Source organism: Grammomys surdaster, unplaced genomic scaffold, assembly GCF_004785775.1.
Source record: "Grammomys surdaster isolate TR1022 unplaced genomic scaffold, NIH_TR_1.0 170, whole genome shotgun sequence".
Taxonomy (NCBI): Eukaryota; Metazoa; Chordata; class Mammalia; order Rodentia; family Muridae; genus Grammomys; species Grammomys surdaster.
In genome coordinates, this window is record NW_021604618.1 from 19,562,165 (window position 1) to 19,582,706 (window position 20,542).

General features: G+C 38.9%; 1 protein-coding gene across 1 annotated transcript in view; it reads left to right on the plus strand.

Annotated features, from left to right (window-relative positions):
- The window catches only part of Spred1 (sprouty related EVH1 domain containing 1), a 69,885-nt gene extending 58,200 nt beyond the window's left edge, over positions 1–11,685 (plus strand). The window contains exons 5-7 of the mRNA XM_028766909.1: positions 1,189–1,347; positions 4,709–4,810; positions 6,709–11,685. Coding sequence (XP_028622742.1) covers positions 1,189–1,347; positions 4,709–4,810; positions 6,709–7,356 — 909 coding nt within the window. The 3' untranslated portion in view covers positions 7,357–11,685. The remainder of the gene's footprint in view (positions 1–1,188; positions 1,348–4,708; positions 4,811–6,708) is intronic.
- Positions 11,686–20,542: the final 8,857 nt, after the last annotated feature.

Here is a 20,542-nt window from a genome sequence, read left to right on the forward strand (position 1 = left end):
CTCCCTCCCTCCCTCCCTCCTTCCTTTCTTCCTTCCTTCCTTCCTTCTTTTGCTCTGAGTAACAGTGTTTTAGCCAACTTCCTTTCAGTAATTTAGCATTAATTGTCATATTTTGGGACAACTGTTAGTACATAGGTCACAATATAAGTTAGCTGGTTTTGACATAATTGGTTTTACTTGGCAGTAGGTCCTCATGTATATTTCAAACTTTAATTGCTTGATTCCTGGTATGATGACTGCTTTTCACTTAAATGTTACACTTAATTTGTAATTTAAAAGGTTAGTTCTGGAGAAATTAATGACTGGAGACAATTATTACGGAGCAAAAAAATAGAGTTTTACTTAGGAATTTAAAAGATCCCAGTCAGTTTATGTAATTTACTTGTTTATTTTAGAAGTAGTATTAGTAAACTCTTTAAAACTTATTTAAGTAATGAAATACACATTTTGAAACTTTAAATTTACTAGCACTATAAAGGTTATTCCAAATTATTTTAGAATAGTTTTGGTAATAATTTGAGCCAGTCAGAATACTCCTCCATGTCTACTTGACTGTCAGATTTTCTTCTCAAATAATTGTGCATTAATGGAGACAATAATGAGTAGTATAATACACATACACTCAACAGAAATGGAGAAACGTAGTGTTTATTTTACAGTGTGCTACATTATACTATGTAACATTTATTTTATATTCATTTTTGTTTGCGACATTTTGCAACGGTGTCTTAAGTGACTGTCATTCATTAATCGAGTATATTTCCCTCCCTAAGTGTGACGATGTAAGTGTCTGTAAGCCAACACAGGTTCAGGCCCACATTTCATTTAACACAATCATGGGCTACTGTTGTTCGTGTATCAGTATAGTTTTTACTGTGTGCTTTCAATTTTTAATTTGTAAATTGTTATATTTATTTGTATTTCCCTCCTAATTTCTTCATCTTCCATGACTTTGTATTGCTCTCAATATAATTAAAAGTCATCATTAGATTTCTACAGAACAGTAGCCTTTCATTTCCTTTAAATTATAACAAATAAGAAAGTCCATTTCGTTCACAGAGTTTGTGTTCTAAATTTCTTCTTATCATGTACTTTGAGTTCAGGGAATTGCCTTTCATAGTAATGGCAGTGACATAGACTTACTAATTTTGTTGAAGCATCTTTCTTTGTTGATGTCATTCCTATCAGACAACTGAAGAGGACACTTCCCGTTCCCTAGTGAAAGATCACTTTTTCCAGCAAGAGACAGTTGTTACCAGTGATCCTTACAGAAGCTCAGACATAAGACCGTTACCCTTTGAAGACCTGAATGCCAGAAGAGTCTACTTGCAAAGCCAAGTCAGCCAGGTGAGAAAATGAATACTGTTCACATGTACAGCTTGTATAGAAAAGCTGGTGTGTGGTACAGAACACCAAGGCCCTCTGCTCTTTTCCATGGTATGAAACTATATAATGGTTACATAGAGGGAGCCTAGAACTTCCACAGTTGATTTCAGGAAGAGACATGCAGTCTCCATTACAGAGAGCACCATGAGCAAAGGTATCTGTGATCTGGTAGAAAAGTCACACATATTAAAAATAAAGAAAAAAATGCAGAGAACTGGCACTAGGTTCATTGAATGTTCATACTGTGGCAAACACCTTGGAGTTTTATCTAGTGTGTTTTTCATAAATTTAAGTACATAGTTGTATACTGGGTTGTATAAGAAGAAACCAAAGACAACACTGAACATTTTTATACATTGTCAGTTTTATTGAAAAGCAATTTGAAGTAACTTTGCCATCTGCATTCCCCCAGGCCGTTGACATTTCCTAGAACACTTCTGTTATTCCTCCTTTCTTTTATTCTGAAGTAATCAGTAGGTGGAAATAAATAGTATTGTATTGTGATTTTAATTTTTACTTTTCTGATTGCTAGTGTGTTGAGCAAACTATTTTCCTGTGTTTAATGACCACTTAGGAATTCTTTTATAAAGAACCTAGAAATGATCATACTGAGTTGTTTGGTCTTATTTAGTGATTTGCAAGGATATTCTTACACTATTTTGGAACCAAGTTCTTTTGTCAGGTAAATGCCTTACAACCTCTTCATTGTTTAGTGTTGTGCTCTGTAAGTTAGATAATACCAGAATTTACCTCCAAAAGTTATGAGATTATGGTGATAAAATGTGATACATAAAGCACTTAGGAAAAGTATTTTATTAAATAAAGAAAACAGTATTATTCCTAGTCTCTTATAATTGAAATGTTTGCTGATCTCTGAGATTGTAAACAGAACAAGACAGGTAACAGTCTCAATAGAAGTTAAATTTGATGGGTTAGTTTCCTTTAATGCTATACATTTATTTGTCAAGGATTAATATATAAAATTACGGGTTTGTTAATGATGTTTTTTTATTTATCAAGAGTAAACAACATCCACACTTCTGTAGTGGAACTCCGTTGTCTTTATTCCCACATAGAACTGATTTGTTAGAGCCTCCCCTATTGGTGCATAGTGCCCTGTGTCACATAATTTCCCTGTGTGCCTGGATTTGCTTCTGGTGTTTCTGGTGATGTGTTGCCCCTTTGTCTCTGCACCTGTACCATTCTCATCTTTACTTTAGAATCTCATCTCTGTAAGAAATGGTGATATGCAGAAAATGTCGGAACTTGGCAGCTTGATAACTTAAGTTTAATTTTAAATTTTTGGTGTGTTTTATATTTGAATTGTTTTGAATCTGTGCATTAGCTTAGGGAGACTTTGGTGTCACTCTTGAGAGTAATATATCCTTCTACTTAGTTCTTCCTCTGTTTCTTTTAACTACATTTTCTTTAGGAAAAGGGACTATATGTCATATTTACTCTTCTGTATTTTATTGTCATTATGAGTGGAATCCTTCAAAAGTTTGAGAAACCATCTTCTCTGGTTTTTCAGCTGGCAAATTATTCTAAAGATTGTAGAAATAGTATGTAATTTCCAGTGTTTTCAAAAGCAGCACTTAATTTGAGATGTGTCTTTTAGCATCATTGTTAAAAGAGTCTAAAAACAACATTGTCCATTTGTCTTTTTACTTACATATTACATGAGAGAACAATACCTATTTTATTGGTCCATTAATCTGGATAGTTGCAGAATGTGTATGTGTTTATATGGGTGTGTATGTATAAATTTTGAGATAGTAAAATAGGGATAATAAGGGAAACTGGAGATTGTTACTTTGTAAAAGAAAGGCTATTCTTACAAAAAAAAAATTACAGGAAATTTTGGGATTTTGTTTTCTTGTAGCACTATGGATTAAAACCAGAGCTCTGTATGTGCTAGACACATGCTTTGCCCCAGAGCTGTATCCCCAGCCATTAAGAATATGTACTTAGTATTTAACTTGGGGTCATTATACTAAGGCAAAAAAGTTTTTCTCTTAACTCCCTTTCTGTAATGCTCTTCCATTTACTGTTGTTTTAGTTTCAGTTTCAGTTTCAACTTATACTTTTATTAAATGTGGCAATGTTTGGCTCAGAATGTTTCAGTGCAAACAGTAATGAGAATCCAGAATGACTGAAACACTGAGAATAATGATTGGTATGGGAATTCTAAAAAGTAATTCTGATAAAATTCTAATAAAATTTTAACCACAATCTGTTTCCATTCTTAAATATTCTTTATGACTCAAGCTAAGAAATCAGGACATCGACTGCCCTCCTGATTTTTTAAAAAGCATAATTCATATACCAGAAAATTAACTCTTTTTAAGGTAGTTAACATTTGGTGTTTTGATATATTTACAAGATTGTACAATCACCACTATTCAATTCCAGAGTGCTTCCGTCACTCCGGATAACCCATCAGGGTTACTGTCCCCTTCCCCACTTCTTTGCCCCAGCAGCCACTATTGTGTCACATGTGGATGCTCATTCTTGTTGCTGAAGAACACTCCCCACACAGAAGTTCTTCTCCTGGCGTGCTGTGTTATTTATCACACAGTCAGCAGTTGTTGCTTTGACAGGATTTTACTTTGCAGTCCAGACTAGAGGTTGTCCTTAAGTTCTGGTGATCCTCCTGCAGAAGCCTCCAGAGTGCTGAGGTTAGAGGTATGGCCGCCATACCAACTTTCTGCCCCTTGTTTGGTAGTTGTAAGATATTACTTGCTAGATTGGATTTTTTAAATGCATTTTTTACAACAATAGCAGCATAGTTCTTCTGTTCAAAAGTAAAATGGGGGAAGAAGTGATTCTGCTTTTCTTTTCTTTTTTTAAGATTTATTTTGTGTGTATGAGTATTTTGCCTACATATATGTTCTATATCATGCACATGTTTGGTGCCTGTGGAGGTCAGAAAAGAGCTTGGATCCCTGAAACTCAGTTACAGATGGCTATGAGGGGGCTGGAGAGATGGGTCAGTGATTAAGAGCACTGTCTGTTCTTTCAGAGGTCCTGAGTTCAATTCTCAGCAACCACATGGTGGCTCACAACCATCTGTAATGGGATCTGATGCCCTCTTCTGGTGTGTCTGAAGACAGCTACAGTGTACTCATATACATTAAATAAATAAATAAAAAATAAATAAATAAATAATACTAAAAAAACAGAGAGGGCTTTGTGGGGTTGTTGAGCATGGGGGCTGGTTAGACGTGACTTTATAGTTTTGAAATGTATATTGTACTTGGTTTTGTTGAAAGTAGGAAATTTATACTGCTGTCACTTACTATAGAAATTATTGGAATTTTAGATACCATTTGGTCAGCAAGGCCTAGACATTCAGAGCCGAAGTATGGAATATGTACAGCGGCAAATATCTAAGGAATGTGGGAGCCTAAAGTCCCAAACCAGGGTAAGTAATGTTCATTTATTTCCTGTTCTCAAATGCCGCAGTTTAGCATCCAAGAGTAATTTCCTTCCTGTTTGGATAAAATGTTCACGAGACTTACTTAGTATGTGTCTGCCGCATCTGTATGCCTAAACGCCATTCAATCTAAGTGGCTTTTGAATTGCATCATCAGATAGGACAAACAGGAACTGGAATGTTGTTAATTTAGCACATACATCCTTCTACACAGAATAACATGCGCCTGCATCCAAGAGTCCCAAAGGTTTGTTCTGCTCCAGCATCTACTCTTCTACTCTTAAGTCCTAGCTAAGTCTTAAGCTGTCATCCACCACCCTTGAGACATAATTCATCTTGAGACAAACTTCTTCTCCAGCTGTGAACCTGTGGAACCAAATAGAAGATAGTTTCTAGAATACAGTGCTAGGAAAGCGTAGGGTAGAAATAGTCCCCATTACAGAAGTGAGAGGCTGAAATGAAGATGTCCTAGCTTAGCCTCAGGAAGCCGAACCATAATAAGCATTTCATTCCATTTGAGGACTTGGAATTAATCATCTTTGGTTTTGTGTGTGTCCTTTTTTGCTCTTGACTTAGTAGTCCTCCATGCTTCTGCTTCAACCCATGTATCCTCACTACCATCAAGGTCTTAGAATACCAGAACATGCATGGTCTCCTGAAATAGGAGACGAGCCTTCCCTCTGAAACTGCAGAAGCTATCTTAGCCCTACCTTCAGAGACAGGAGAGGTGGAGCATGCCTGTAGCCACACAGTGCTCTTGGCATGTTTTGAAGAGATGCAGACATCCAACCTTCTGTCTTCATCCTGTCCTGGCTGCTTTTGTCCATGTTAGCAGCATTTTACTTTATCCAGCTCTGTGCCTGCTATCCTCTCCACTTCCCCAGTGTTTGTGATAAGGTTACACTGGAGATTATCCAATTGCTTAGCAATTCCTTCAGTTTGTCCTTGTATGCATGCATCACACACACACACACACACACACACACACACACACACACACACACGATATTATAAACAACAAGAAGAAAACTGCCACAGCTATGGCATTTCTGAATATCTTACATCCAAGTTCTATCTTGCAAGCTTACCAGACATGGTTGATCTTGTCACTTCCATTTTCTTTTTCCCAGTGTCCAATAGTATGTTCTTTTTTCAGAGTCCTCACCAGGAGGACCTTATAGGCCATAATCTTCCTGTAGTTTCTCTGAGGCTCTGACATACATTATAAAGCACTTTTAGTTAAAAACCATTACCCGTTTTTACGTATTTAAAGCTGTATTGCAGTGGCATTCAGCTTGTTGGCACTAAAAATCTGTGAAACAGAACTAGTGGGATGAGTAGATGGAGCTTCTGTTTTAAAGAATTGGCTCATCCAGTAATGGGATACAAATCCAAACTCTAGTCCAGGTCTCAAGGCACCGACCTACAAGACTAGCTACTTGTGGCTGTGGCCAGAGGAGTGAGAGCACAGGACCAGCCTCTGTAGCCTCATGAGACCTTATCTTAAAATACAAAGGCACAGAGAGTGAGCTGATGTAGCTCAGTGGTAGTCTGCATATCTAGCAGCCATAAGGTCCTAGGCTTAATCTCCAGCACTGCAGAGAAAGAAAAGTGAAGTATGCGGAATAAGCCATTAGGATGGAGATGAGGGAAAAACTGGAGCCTGTGTCCAAAGGAACCCTGCTGACAGAACTTCATCTTGCTATATAGGGAAATAGTCTTTGTTTTAGGTGTCATCTGATTGGGTATGGTCCACCAGCTGAAGAGTTGATCTTGTTTAAACTTTGTCACAGAGCTCCTTGAATGAATCCCTAGGTAGAGTCATGCCACCAAATTGAAATAAAATTAACCAACATAGTCCTTACTGAAATTTTTATCTTGTCTAGGTCCCTTTGAAGTCAATCAGACATGTCAGCTTCCAAGATGAGGATGAGATTGTTAGAATAAATCCTCGAGATATCTTAATACGTCGGTATGCAGACTACAGACATCCGGACATGTGGAAAAATGACTTGGAGAGAGATGATACTGACTCCAGTGTTCCGTTTTCTAAACAAGACAGTAAAAAGTCAGACTATCTCTACCACTGTGGGGATGAGACTAAGTTAAGTTCTCTGAAAGACTCTGTGGTATTTAAGACACAGCCTCCCTCATTAAAATTTAAGTCAAAACGAAGAAAAGAGGATGGGGAACGTTCTCGCTGCGTGTACTGCCAGGAAAGGTTTAATCATGAAGAAAATGGCAGGGGGAAATGCCAGGATGCTCCAGATCCAGTTAAAAGATGCATATATCAAGTTAGTTGTATGCTCTGTGCTGAGAGCATGCTATATCATTGTATGTCAGACTCAGAGGGAGACTTTTCTGACCCTTGTTCGTGTGACACTAGCGATGACAAGTTCTGCCTAAGGTGGTTAGCCCTGGTAGCTCTGTCTTTCATTGTACCATGTATGTGCTGCTACGTCCCTTTGAGAATGTGCCATCGCTGTGGTGAGGCATGTGGGTGCTGTGGTGGGAAACATAAGGCTGCTGGGTGAAGCAGTCCAGGGCCAGCATGAGCTTAAAACCTTCATCTCCAGGAATTAGCTAACTTGGATTTGTGGAAGCTGTTGGCAAGCAATATGGAATCTTGCCTGGTATCACTGGGGCCATGTGTGGAGGAAGCAGAACTCATCAGTTCTTGTGATTTACAGATGCTAGCCATGCCTGTTTCCCTGAGTGCATGGCATGTTCTGGGACAGATCATAGAGTATTTTCAGAAGGAAGTCATTTCTGGTTATTGACTACAAAAAGTCAACATAGAATATGATTCAACTAAAAGGGATTAATTTTGGCATTTTTATATTTATGCACTAGATGATGGGACTTTTTAAAGATTTGAATTCTTTAGGACATTAACTAAAGTGCACTAAGGGACAGTGATTTCAGTACAGAAGAGTTAGTACTTGGGAAATTAAAAGAGATAAAATAAATGCAACTAAATCATTAGTTGTTTTTGAAAGCAGTTTTATGTATAAATAACAAATGTTTATATTTAACTAAGTGTAAGGTACGAACTATGACATATTAAACTTTTCTTGCCCTTCCTAGTTCTGAGGTAGATGTGCACATATCTGCCACCACATTCCATATGTGTTGAGTATTTAACTCATCTAGTTAATAACGTTTGTATCCATGTGAAAGATTTGGTAAGTTCATCCTCATTTCTCTTTGGCTGCAGTTTATATTGAGTTATATCTGTACATTCTGGAAATCTAAAATCTTTAAAATACTCTAATAGCCTTGAGTGACCAACTTTTTTTTTTAAAAGCACAGATGTAATTGTCTAATGTTCTGATGGAAATGTAACACTTATTTTTATATAAAGAGACTGAGTAAACATAGAAGAAATTGAGGGTTCTTTTAATTGTTTTGTTTCTGTGGTATTCAACCAGCAAGTTGTTTTCTTTCAGAGTTTCCTCCTTCAAAGAACTTAACTACATTTACAAACGTTTTACAAAGCAGAATTGTTAACTAACTGGATAGTTAGTGTGAAACAGTTTCCGCTGGAGACCTCCATTTATCATTCTGCTAAGCCAGAATGTGCACAGCTGTTTCACTGATTTTTCTGAGCTTAATCCTCTGCTTATTACTCACACAACAATGGTAATACTTTTCAGTTGCATTTTATTATATTTCAGGAGCAAAGTTACTTTGCATTTAAGACATATGCAGAATTCTCCCAGGAAAGTATTTAATCCACTATTGTGAATGAAAATCTTGTACATCACATTCCTGCCGCAGAGCATTTGTATTATGGGGTGTTTGATTTACAGAGTGGTGTGATATGTGATATGTTCCAACAAACAGGTTAAAAATACTTTGAGGTCAAATTGTCTTTTTTTTTTTTTAATGTTACATTAAAACTCTTATGAGGGATTCTTTCAAAATACTCCCTTAGGAAAGAAAGAAAGCTAAGCAGTGTGCCTTTTTTGCCTTTTTTTTTTTTTAATGGCTTAAAGTTTCTAAAGTGATAGAAATGAAAATCACACTACCATTTGAAGCTCATTCTACAGGTTTTCAGTGTCATTTCTGTATAGTCCATTGTGTGTGTTACACTTAGGCTTGTGTTGGCTTTCTTCTTTTGCCCCAGATCAAACTGAACAATGTATATATAACACTATCTGTCTGTAAAATACTTTTTTTAAGAAAGCATTTATATTTATATGACAGCTTGAACTGACAACATTATGTATATAGATCGTCTTGAAGTATTATTTCACATTGAAAAGAAGAAAAATATATTGATAACTATAGATGTTATGAAGAAGAGGCTATTTCTAGTTTTGTACTAAAAATCAATTGGATGAACTAAATCCAAAACCGGACACTGTAGCAGCAATTTTCAGTCTTATTTTTACTGTTTCTATATTGGAGGCTGCTACACAGATAGATGATCTTCATCCTTGCCGTTTTCAGATAAGCTTGGTTTCCTAGAGCAGACTGTTAACTTTCAAAATTCGTTTTTATTGCTGAAATAGAATACAGGTTTTCCTTGTGAATGATTATTCATATTTGTAAGTTCTGGGTTTATAATTCAGGTTGGAGCAAGGTGTGAATAACTAAAGAAAATAACTTGCTGGCAATATAGGAAATGCCATGGAAATGAACTGTGTATATACTTCTGAGAAGAACAGAATTAATCAGTTTTTTCCTGTTAAGCACTAGTCACTATAGTGCATCTCCTGGTTCTGTACTGTATTTTATACGCAACGTACATGCTTTAATATTTTAATGTTTGTGCATTAATATTTTCAGTTTGTTTAACCACTTTGCTGCTAAGATTTTGCCATCCTGTTCCCATTTTTTCCTTTACAATTTTAAACATTTCATTAAAAACTATGATAATGAAACTGGTTTTTTTTTTCACCTTGGATTTTTATAATTAGCACACATGAATAGAAATGAATAGAAACTCAAGCCAGTCCAGAAAAGAAACTGATGATACAATGTTATTGAGCCCCTTTGTGAATTAGATGGACAGTTTAATCCAATTCCAAACATGTGCAGGTGGATTCGAGAATGATTTCTTGTTCACTGTACAGATTTGGCACTGCCATTGGGCCTTTTCTTTAAAACTTCTCTTCTTGTCTAATGTTTAAGCAGATGGCTCAACAAAACTGGTAAAGTAAAAGTAAATATTGAAAATTAAATCATCTGAATGGCATGATCAGAAAATTCTCCACCTGTTGGGCTTGTTTGCTCAGAATCAGTAGTTCTCAAAGGATGCTTGTGGCTTATGGGGAAGCCCTTGATTTCTTGAGCAGGAATGCTTGTGGAGCTCCATTGCCACCTGCTGGATGATTTCAAACCAGCACTGAAAGATGGAGATGCTGTCGCCCAGTAAAGAAGGGCTGTTCAGGGTGGCCAATGCCCACCAGAGAAATCAGGGGTAAGGAACAGCTCAAAGGAATGTAAATAAGTCTTTCCTCAAATGAATATGGTTGCTGGAAGATTTTAAGCACTTTTTTCTTATACATGCTGTTTTAAAATATTTATTGAAACTTGGAACTGGCAGTCAAACTTATGTACTGAAGCATTTATATAACCAGTTCCTTTAACTCAGAAGCCATTACCAAAATGGTATTCCTGTTTTCTTCCCAGTACCAGTCAGGGAGAATTTTTTTTTAATTAAACATAATTACCTGTATTTATCATGACAACTCGAGAGAGTGTGTATGTCTCTTGAGTAGATGTTGGTGAGCTGAGACCTAAAATTTAAAGAGAAGAACTTGAAACGACCTGTTTTCATTGGTTATTAAGCAGTGCCTAAAATGGGCTTTTGAAATAATACAAATGCACTTTCAATTCATGTGTATAGTGTCATCTAATTCTTTGGGTGAATCTTGCTTTTCCTCTCCCTCGCTCTTCTCCCTTAAGTAAGTGGCACACAGGCATTTCTTAGTGTTCATGTCAGTCTTCAAAGTGCAGAGAACATGGTGGAGAATTTTATGAATCTTCTGTTGAAATTGAATGTCTGATTATATTTGCAACATGTAACTTGGATTAATGTGTTTTAAAGTAATTTTAATTGTAGTCCAACAGTGCATTGAGCAAGTGTAACTTTTTTCTGAAAAATAACTTGGAGACTTTAGTTAACCGATAAAACCAATTCATCACTAAATGTCGCTCTTACTCTTGATTTGATCCAGATCACATTTCCGCGTCTTACAGGAAACACCAAAAAAGTTGTTAATAGATGAAAATAGAGCCATAGGTGAGTCAAACAGGAAATATTAAAAATGTGCACACACAGACAAGCAGAGGTGATTTATACAAACCAAAATGTAGGTGGGAGGAAAGAAAATTTCCAGGGGGTTTTAAGGTACCAGTTACCAGCAGCTGGACAATTAGAAACCTTTCAGCTGCTTTGGTACACTATTATCCACTGCTCCCAAAAGCTAAATTTGCAAAAGTTATTAGTTTTTTAATTTTTTCAAGAATAATCTAGTCAAAAGCCTTTGTATTAAAGATGCATAGGTTTTTGTGTGAACAGGTTTTTTTGTGAACAAGTGTGTGGTACATTTTGCTCTCTGTTTTCTTGACCTCAGAAGTGCCTCACGTGTATATTACCCTTGAGTAGGAGCCTGACTGCATCTTTCTAATAGTCCATGGAAGCCCGCTTAATTCCTGTCCTTAATGCATCTTCCCACATAGAGCCAACTAGCTGAGAGTTGTGAGTATATAATGTAAATACACACATGAGTTTGTAACTGCTTTTGTTCTGTCATATCATGTAATTCGACGTATCAGATGGTAGACTATTTGTTTCGGTGATTTCTCCTCCCTTGGAATTACCTGATTAAACCAAATCATGAAATTTAAAAGGGCTCTTTTCACTTCTTCAGAGCATATCATAGCTGTGTAAGATGCTAATCACTGGAGAAAAAAGCAGGGGAACTGGGTGCTTTCATCAGAAATGTGGTTTCATTCTTCAGAGCTGTATTCTCTAGCTGAAAGTTCACCTACAGTTCGGCTTAATCACCTCACCCTTGATTCCAGATAATTGTTAGTTGTTAATTTACAGAGTTCCTAGTTTGCACCCATGCTGCAGCTGCAACAATTAGCCACCCTCAGGATGTGTGGCAAATGATTAACAAACTGCAAACTTGTGTGCGTGTGTGTGCGTGCGTGTGTGTGTGTGTGTGTGTGTGTGTGTATGTGTGTACACGTGTGTGCGCGCATGCACTACGTACTTGAGTTTGTAATACAGCGAACACAAGGGCAGAACTGTAAGGGCAGAATCAATTGTGATAACATCTTGATACCCAAGCAATGCTTTTAGATTATTGTGTTACAGTTGTAGTCATTCGAAGAATGAACTGTATACCCTGGTCATGTATGGCACATAATTGTGATTATTTATAGGCTTTCAGAAAGTTATTTATGTTGTTCATACTTATGTTGTTACTTATGTTGTTGTCAGGTCAGTACCAAGTTTAAGAACAGTTTTATAGCAGGTAAGTGGAATCGGGCCATCAATACAGTGATATATGCAACAACACTGCTTAAGGGAGTAAACACATGGCCTCCTCTGTGGTTAAGGGTGCTTGCTAACTCTTCTGGGTGACCTGAGTGGCTCCCAGCACCCATTCATTCAGGCTGTTCACATGACATGTAATTTTAGTTCCAGGGGATCCAATATACTTGGAGGACACATAAACACATGGCGTATATTCATACAGATACATACACATAAATAATAAAAAAATCAGTGAATGTATAATAGCTGGAGTGAGTTCCTTTTAAAATTAGCTGCTTTGAGATCTAAGTTAGAGACTTGAAATAAATGATGATTCAAAACCACTATGTAATATTAAGCCTAATAGGCTAGCTAGAGAGCGTTTTGGTTTTGTCACTTAATCCTTACCTAATTTTAATGTATGGATCTGCTTTCCTAAGAAAGAGGTTTAGACTTGGGAGATGTTCCTGAGGAACATCCTGGTCGGCATCACGTTTTATCTGACTTGAGTCCTGGTGGAGTTTCCCTGTGCATGATGGCTTCACGTACACTTCACAGGATAGGAACAGTTACATGAAATCAAGTGCTTGCTTTACCGTACTGTTAGATCATAAGGGAATCATTTTTTTCTATTCTTCTGTACTTTATTTCTGGACCCCTATTCAGCCATCTTACTGAGGCATGGCAAGTCCCTTAAAAGTGGGAGCATTGGATTGCAGTAGCTCACTGGAGGATCCTTAATGCCTGGCCGCTCTGCCTGGCCCCTCACTGTAAAATGCTCTTCACTGGTGATGTTTCCCTACAGTGAGTCTTCTCACCAGAGCCGTAGCAGATACTTGCCCCTTGATGCCAAGGAAAATCAGTGATCTCAAGTGAGTCGATCGTTGCTCCTCAAAGAGTGATGGGCCATTCCTATGTCAGCTCTTTCATAATTCTGTCCTTGGAACCAGATTGCAGTTTATAGTAGGGGCTACTTCTTAAACATGTCAAAATTACTGTCTCCCTTTCCTCAGAGTTAATGGCTGTACTAAGAAAATAACTTAACAGCTAAGAGGCTATGTGTCACTCAGAAGGAAGGGCAGTACCAATTGCTAATTCATTGTTGGATGAGAGCTGTCACCTTGATTTTCCTTAAGGTTTGTTGTGTCACAGATCTTTGTATCCTCCATACTTTCTTCCCTACTTTTTCCTGCTTTAAAAATATTTTGTCAACTTAATCTGTGGAAGAATTCATAAAAAGGAATTTTAATGATATATTTTACACACAGGCACACACGTGCACATACACATACAGCCCCACCTCCTGTTGTTCTTAGAAAGGCTACATCAATGCAAAACACACAGCTGTTGCACCAAAAAGAATATGAACAGTTTATTCTTAGCCAAATATGAGTGAATGTGGCCTAGGAACATGGATTCGGGTTGCCCTGAATGACACATTCTGCTGCGGAAGATATTGTATAAGACTTATGGTCACAGAAAAAGTCAGTCATAAATGAGGTTCCTACATAACACTCATGGGGACCTGAGGCAGATGCATTGTAATGGAAGGACACCATTGCTAAAAGTCTCAGATGCTATATGATGACTTTTTTTTTAAGCTTCAGGGTAGAATAATGATCTGATCTGCTAAATTAGTACATTCCAAAGGTTTTACCTGATTGGCAAAAGGATATCAGACATGAAGGAGGCATGATAAAATTGTTACTAAAAGAATTCTGGTTAGCCCAAGGTAATTCTGATTCCTGGCCTGCAACATTAAAAGTCTTCATAATAGCCGGGCGGTGGTGGTGCACGCCTTTAATCCCAGCACTTGGGAGGCAGAGGCAGGCAGATTTCTGAGTTTGAGGCCAGGCCAGCCTGGTCTACAGAGTGAGTTACAGGACAGCCAGGGCTATACAGAGAAACCCTGTCTCGAAAAAACAAACAAACAAAAAGTCTTCATAATAACAAAGTTCTAGTCAGTTTGTAGAATCTGTAACAGAGATGTGGCTTTTTCAAGGAATGTCAAATCATACCAAGAAGACCTTTTGTGGGAAGTCAGTGATTTTACTCTGCCTTACAATATAAAAGAATAATTCATGAGCTTCCTGCTAATTAGTAAATCTTACTCAAGTATGAAAGCAACATACTTCTAAATGATGTGATATTCTTGCAAGAGGAAAATGGGGGTTTAAGGATGGTTACTTAATGAGTTGCTGAGGCATCATTGGGTTCACTCAGATTACAGGGATATAAGTTTCCCTTTATACAAGAATGTCCCATTTAACAGGAAGTTTACGTATTTGTGCAAGGCCATTGAGTTGCTTTGTAACAATCTGCACTAAATTTAACTCAACTACCCAAGTGTGTCTTTTCCAGAAAGTTGAGGATGCTCCAGTTCTCAGTGATTGCCCTCATCTCTCAGACCTTTGTCCTTGCTCTTCTCTTCCTCGATGGACTGCTGCACCACTACCCATCCAGTTGGCCTAGTCATCACCCTGAGCCTTGCACTGAGATGGGAGTGGTGTAAGGCTCAGGTATGCACAGCTCCCATCTCAGAACAAGGCTCGGGTGTGCACAGCGCCCATCAGCACAGCCTCTGGTGTGCGCCATCCCATCACTTTCCAGGCAAAGGCGTTTGGGGAGTTTTGTTTTGTTTTGTGTTCTTCACTTATGTAAGTGCTTCCACTCTTTGACCTCTGCCTTATCCACAATGACACTGAAGCAATATTAAGGGTTCAAAAGGAAATCGGAGCAGGACTGGAGAGATGCCTCAGGGGTTAAGAGTACTACAGGGAGTCTAGGTTTGTTCTCCAGCTCTTGCTTCAGGCCGCACACAATTGACTGTTATTCCAGTTCCACAAGATTCAACACCATCTTCTGACTTTTGTGGCTACCTATCTACACATGCATATAAATTTCATACATACACATAAACAAATCCTGACTTCAGTATTAAGGCATAAATAAAAAAGAATTATGCTTTGAATGTTTAGATGACAGAAACAGGGTGAGCCTCTACCATGTTTGTGCAATGCCTTACGTTCTAACAAAGAGGCCTCTATTTGCTTCCTGGTCATAGTGCAACATCAAGTCTATTGTGCTTAGTAAATGTGGGCATCTATCCATTACTTCCTGCAACTTGATCTGCGACTGATTAAAATCACTTCCCTTTGGTAGGAGATGGTTATTAAAAGTTTGTGTTTCTGAGAATGAGCTCACTGTCCTGAGCATGAGAGGTAGGCACTTGTCTACTGGTCTGGACTCCATGTTATCTTAGACTTATCTCCGTAATGTCTGAAGCCCTTCTAGTGAATGGTTCTTTTCTTAGGTTTTTGATTCATTCCCTCCCTGATGATTAATCTTGATTGTCAGCTTTATCATCTAGATTTCAAGGATCTAGAATCTCCATGGAAAGGAGCCTCAGGAGTAACTGAGGTGGGAAAACCCACGTAACTGGGTAGAATCATTCCATGGTCTGGGGTCTCAGACTGTATAAAAGGGGGAAGGCTACCTAAGCCCCAGCATTTATTAACCTCCCTCTACTTCCTGATGCAGAAGTGTGATCAGCTGCCACAAGCTCCTGTTGCTGTGATTGCGACACCACGATGAACCATATCCTTGCATTCTTGAGCCAAAGTAAACCTGTCATTGAAGAATACCCAGTTTCTCAGAATTACCAAAAAAAAAAAAAAAAAAAAAAATGGGGCAGGAGAGAAGATTGAGAATGCTTGCTGCTCTTGGAGAGGTCCTGGGTTCAGTTCCCAGCTCCATATGGCAGCTTACCATTGTCTGTACCTCCAGTTATAGAAGATCTGACACCTTATTTTGGTCTTTGCAGACATCATACAACATGGTGAATATGCATACATACATGCAAGGAAAACAAAATCTTTAAAAATAGAGAACATACTTTATTTTCATACATATGTAGAAAATTTATTTAAATGACTCTATTGGAAATAAAATAAATTTCAAAAGGCTTGGTTATAGATACTTATCTGAGTGAAGTTAAATATTTAAGAAACATTAAAGGGCTTAGATGTGCTGACTCACCTGCCCTGTGAAGCCAGGTAGCACATACCAGGGATTCCAGGTCTTGAACAAGAAAATAGGAGGCTGAGGCAAGAGAATCCTTGGAAGTTCATGAGCCAGATAGCTTGGCATATACAATGGAAAATAACATTTAAAAAATTGTTTCTAACAAAGTAGAAAATGGGGACAGACACTTGATGTTGACCTCTGACCTCCATACTCACACTATGGTACTTGAACACCCACATGGGAACACATGCACACCCAGAAGAAGAAACATTGAAAACACTGCAAAGTAATATATTAATAAATTACAATAAGACCTATTAATAAAAATTTAAGATAGGGATGTGGAGATGGCTCAGTGGTTAAAGAACTAAGAATTAGTTAGATTGCCACCAGCCTGAAAGCTCTCTACCCAGGACCCACATGGTAGGACAGCTTGTCCTCTGACTACCATGCTTATGCCATAGTATGTGTGCACCTATACACATGTATATGCACATGCATACAAACATAGTAAAAAAAAATTTTTTTTAAGAATTTAAGATTATTTAGACCAGAATAACAGTAGTAGCAGACACCAAATATCAAAACATAGAAGATACAGCCAAAGCATACTTAGAGAAAATGTTAGACCTTTAGCATTTAATTTTTAAAAGAGAAAGTCCCATTGAGCTACAGAAGAGCCAAAACAATAAGCCCAAGAAGGAATAATTTAGTAAGGTCAGAGAAAGTAAGGAAAGAAGATGAAACCCCTAAGATTAGACTCTAGTAAGCTGGAAAGTAAGCATATAAAGTGTTAGGTCTCAACCTGGAACAAACGGCTAACTGAGGTGCCTATTAAATGGAAGCAAGATGCTGGCTGCCAGGTTCTCCCAGCATCCCTCAGTTTCTACTTATTAAGGATCAAAGCTGGTGTACCCTCCTCCCCTTACCTAAACAACTTCCCTGCGCTTCCGAAACTGGTCTTTTCTGGATTGCCGACCATTTTGGCTATGGCCCTTTTTATTTTTGGCCCCTTGGCTCCTGGTTCTCCCCTCCCCTTCCCTCTCCTTTCCTCCTTCTCACCTTCCCTCACATGGCCTGATTCAGTCTGTCAGTCATGTCCACTCTGAAACCTTGCAGATGTCTCGTCTCTACCTCTGGCTGTTGATTCCCATGTCTACAACAAACCACCTCCACCATTCCTAGGAGCAGTCATGCCCTTTTTATTTACAATGTGGGAAACTGAGTTTTGTAGATATCTGTTCAGTCCTGTATCTATGGACACTGAGTTTGCTTTCCAGTGCAAACCATTCCATTTGCAAATAATGGTCCACAGAGTTCAGTTTTTTGTCTGTTTCTCCACATGGTCCATTTCCGTGACATGGCTATTGATTATGGTGAGAAACTCTTTAACATGTAATAAAGCCACTGCATATATAAATAATTCTTACAGTTCTTTTGTATGAATGAATGGAACAGAAAGGGTGTTTCAGATTTCACGTCTTTCTACAAGTGGCTGGAAACCGTGCAAGGGTAGGAGGATGAAGGTAGGGATGGAGATCAAAAAGAAGTACAGACGAGGAGGTTGAATACCAGCGGAGAAAGGAGATGAAAGGAGAGGAAGAAGGGAAAATGTGTATGTGCATGTGCATCCATGTTCAGATGTACATAAGTGCATGTTCTTGCAGGTGGAAACTAGAGGTCAGCCTTGGGTATTATTCTTCAGGCATCACTGAAAAATAATTTAGTGGGGAGGGGACAAGTTCTCACTAATCTGGAACAGGACAAATAGGTAGGTTAGGCTGCCTGCCATGGAGCAAGCACATGCCAGCACTCTCTTTAAAAAAACAAACAAACCAACCCATGGGCTATGAAGGTCAAACCCTGTGCATACAAGGCAAGTGCTCTACTGACTGAGCCCCCTACTTGGCACACACTGGGGGATGCCACTGGCTTGAGGAACTTACAAATGCAGATGACACTACCCCTGTAATGGTGGCTCACATATTTTTCTTGTTTCCAGTTCCCAGCATGCAGCCACACCATCTTTCCTTATAACACTGCGAGCCAAGACTAACTCGTGCTCCCATTCTGCTTGCAACATAATGCTTTTAAGTGTTAATGTGATTGGAAAACAGTGAGTTCATGACATGAAAATGACAACATTCAAACTTCATTGTTAAGTTGGCATTATAGAGTGTATTTGTGTTGACTGGATGCTTTGAATTGTGCATCCACCATGGAGTAGTGATGGATAACTATGACAGACTGTACATCCCACAAAGTACTCAATCTCTGGACTTTTAGAAACTTGTTTTTAAAGTAAGTGTGTGTGTGTGTGTGTGTGTATGTGTGTGTGTGTCTTTGTCTTTTTGATTGAATTCTGCATTTACCTATTTATTTAGACAGGATCATTCAGTGACTGAAACTCAAGAGATTCTGCTAGCCTGCTTGGCCAATGAGCTCCCAGAATCCATGTTCAGGATGGATTTCTCAATCTCCCAGTGCAGGTTTTACAGGAGTGTTCTGCTGTTAACCTGCACAGCTTAGGCTCTGACCAGACTGGGGTAACATGGAGTGAAGAAAGGACAGGCACAGAAAAGCTGGGACTGGATGAGCCATGTCTCTTAATGCTGGTACACCAGCAACAGCGGGAAACCCAGCCAGTTTATTATATACACAGTAGGGAGAAGGAGGAGCTAGGCTAGCTAGTCTCAGTAGGACATCCCTGTGAGGGAGCAGCATTGGGCTACAGTTATTGGGGGAGAAAGGTGTGGTTGGTAGTTTCGACACACAATGTCAGCATCCTTACGAGGATGAGGGGAAGGCTCTGCCATTCTTCTGAGCCTGACCTGGAGAGGGCCGAACCATTTCCATGGGTTAGGGGCACTGGGGTCTCTGATATGGTCAAGCTCAGAACTTCATTTGCTCACCGTACCACTTAACTGTTTTTATGTGGGCTCTAGGGACATGAACACAGGTCCTTGTGCTTTCCATACAGGCACCTTACTGACTAAGCCATTCCCAAGTCAATTTATGTTTGGTTTTTTATTTTTTTATTTTTTGTTGAGATAGGATTCCACATATCCCAGGCTACCTTCAAACTCATGATGTAACAGAACATCTTTATACAAATGATTCTGCTTCCTAAGTTCTGGGGTTATAGGCATACACCAACAAGCCCAGTCTTATGTGGTTTTGGGAATCCAACCCAAGCTTTTATGCATGCTTAACAAGTCTTCTAGCAAGTGTGCTACATCCCCATCTCATCACAGGAGGGTTGCCCTGTTTGTCTAGCACAGCCTACCATCTCTTCTCTATTGACCTGGCTTCTGATTCCAGGGGGTATTTCAATGTGCAACTTCTACTCCTTCTCTGAAGAGCTGCCCTGGCTCCCTGCCAGAGCAGACATTTCTGACTCACCTGCTCACTCAACCCCTTTGGATGTTTTTATTCCCCAGAATTGAATGTGAAGGGGGGCAGCTGAAGAGAATGCTTGGTGTGGCTTTGTTCCCGCTTGGAGAGGAAGGATGAGGGGACTGGGTCATTTCCAGCTTCAAGTGTTCTTCCACATTGCCTTGAGCCACATGTCACATTTGATGATTGAGGTAATCTGCTTGTCAGCAAAGTTGACTTGTCATGTTAGGACAATGGGGACACTGACCAACGATACTAGGGGAGTCTCAGCATTGCCATTCAGGCACTGGGGACATAGTTCAATGAGTGAGAGCACTTGCTGTAAGCATGAGGGCCCGAGTGAATCCTGAATGTCCATATAAAACTCCATATAAAACGCCATGTGCAACTCTAACCACGGTGTGGGGGCAGGGTTAGAATAGCCTAGCGCCACCCCCACCCCAAATATTGAGTTCCAGGTTCAGTAAGAGACTATGTCCCAAGGCAATAGAGGAGGACACCCTGCTCACTCTCTGTTCTCTTCACATGCATTCACACATATGTGTACATGCATACTTAGACTATACATAATTGTCATTTGACTCTAAATTTTTTATGAGGGCTGGCAAATTGGCTTATGGGGTAAAAACAGTGGACATGCAAGTGTAGCACCCTGAGTTTGATCCCTGGAACCCATGCAAAGATAGAAGTTGGTCACTGACCTCACATGCATGTGCGGTACCAGTGTCCACATATACATGAATACAGGCACACAATAAGAAATAATCCTTTGAGAGGCTTGAGATAAAGTTAATGGAAGA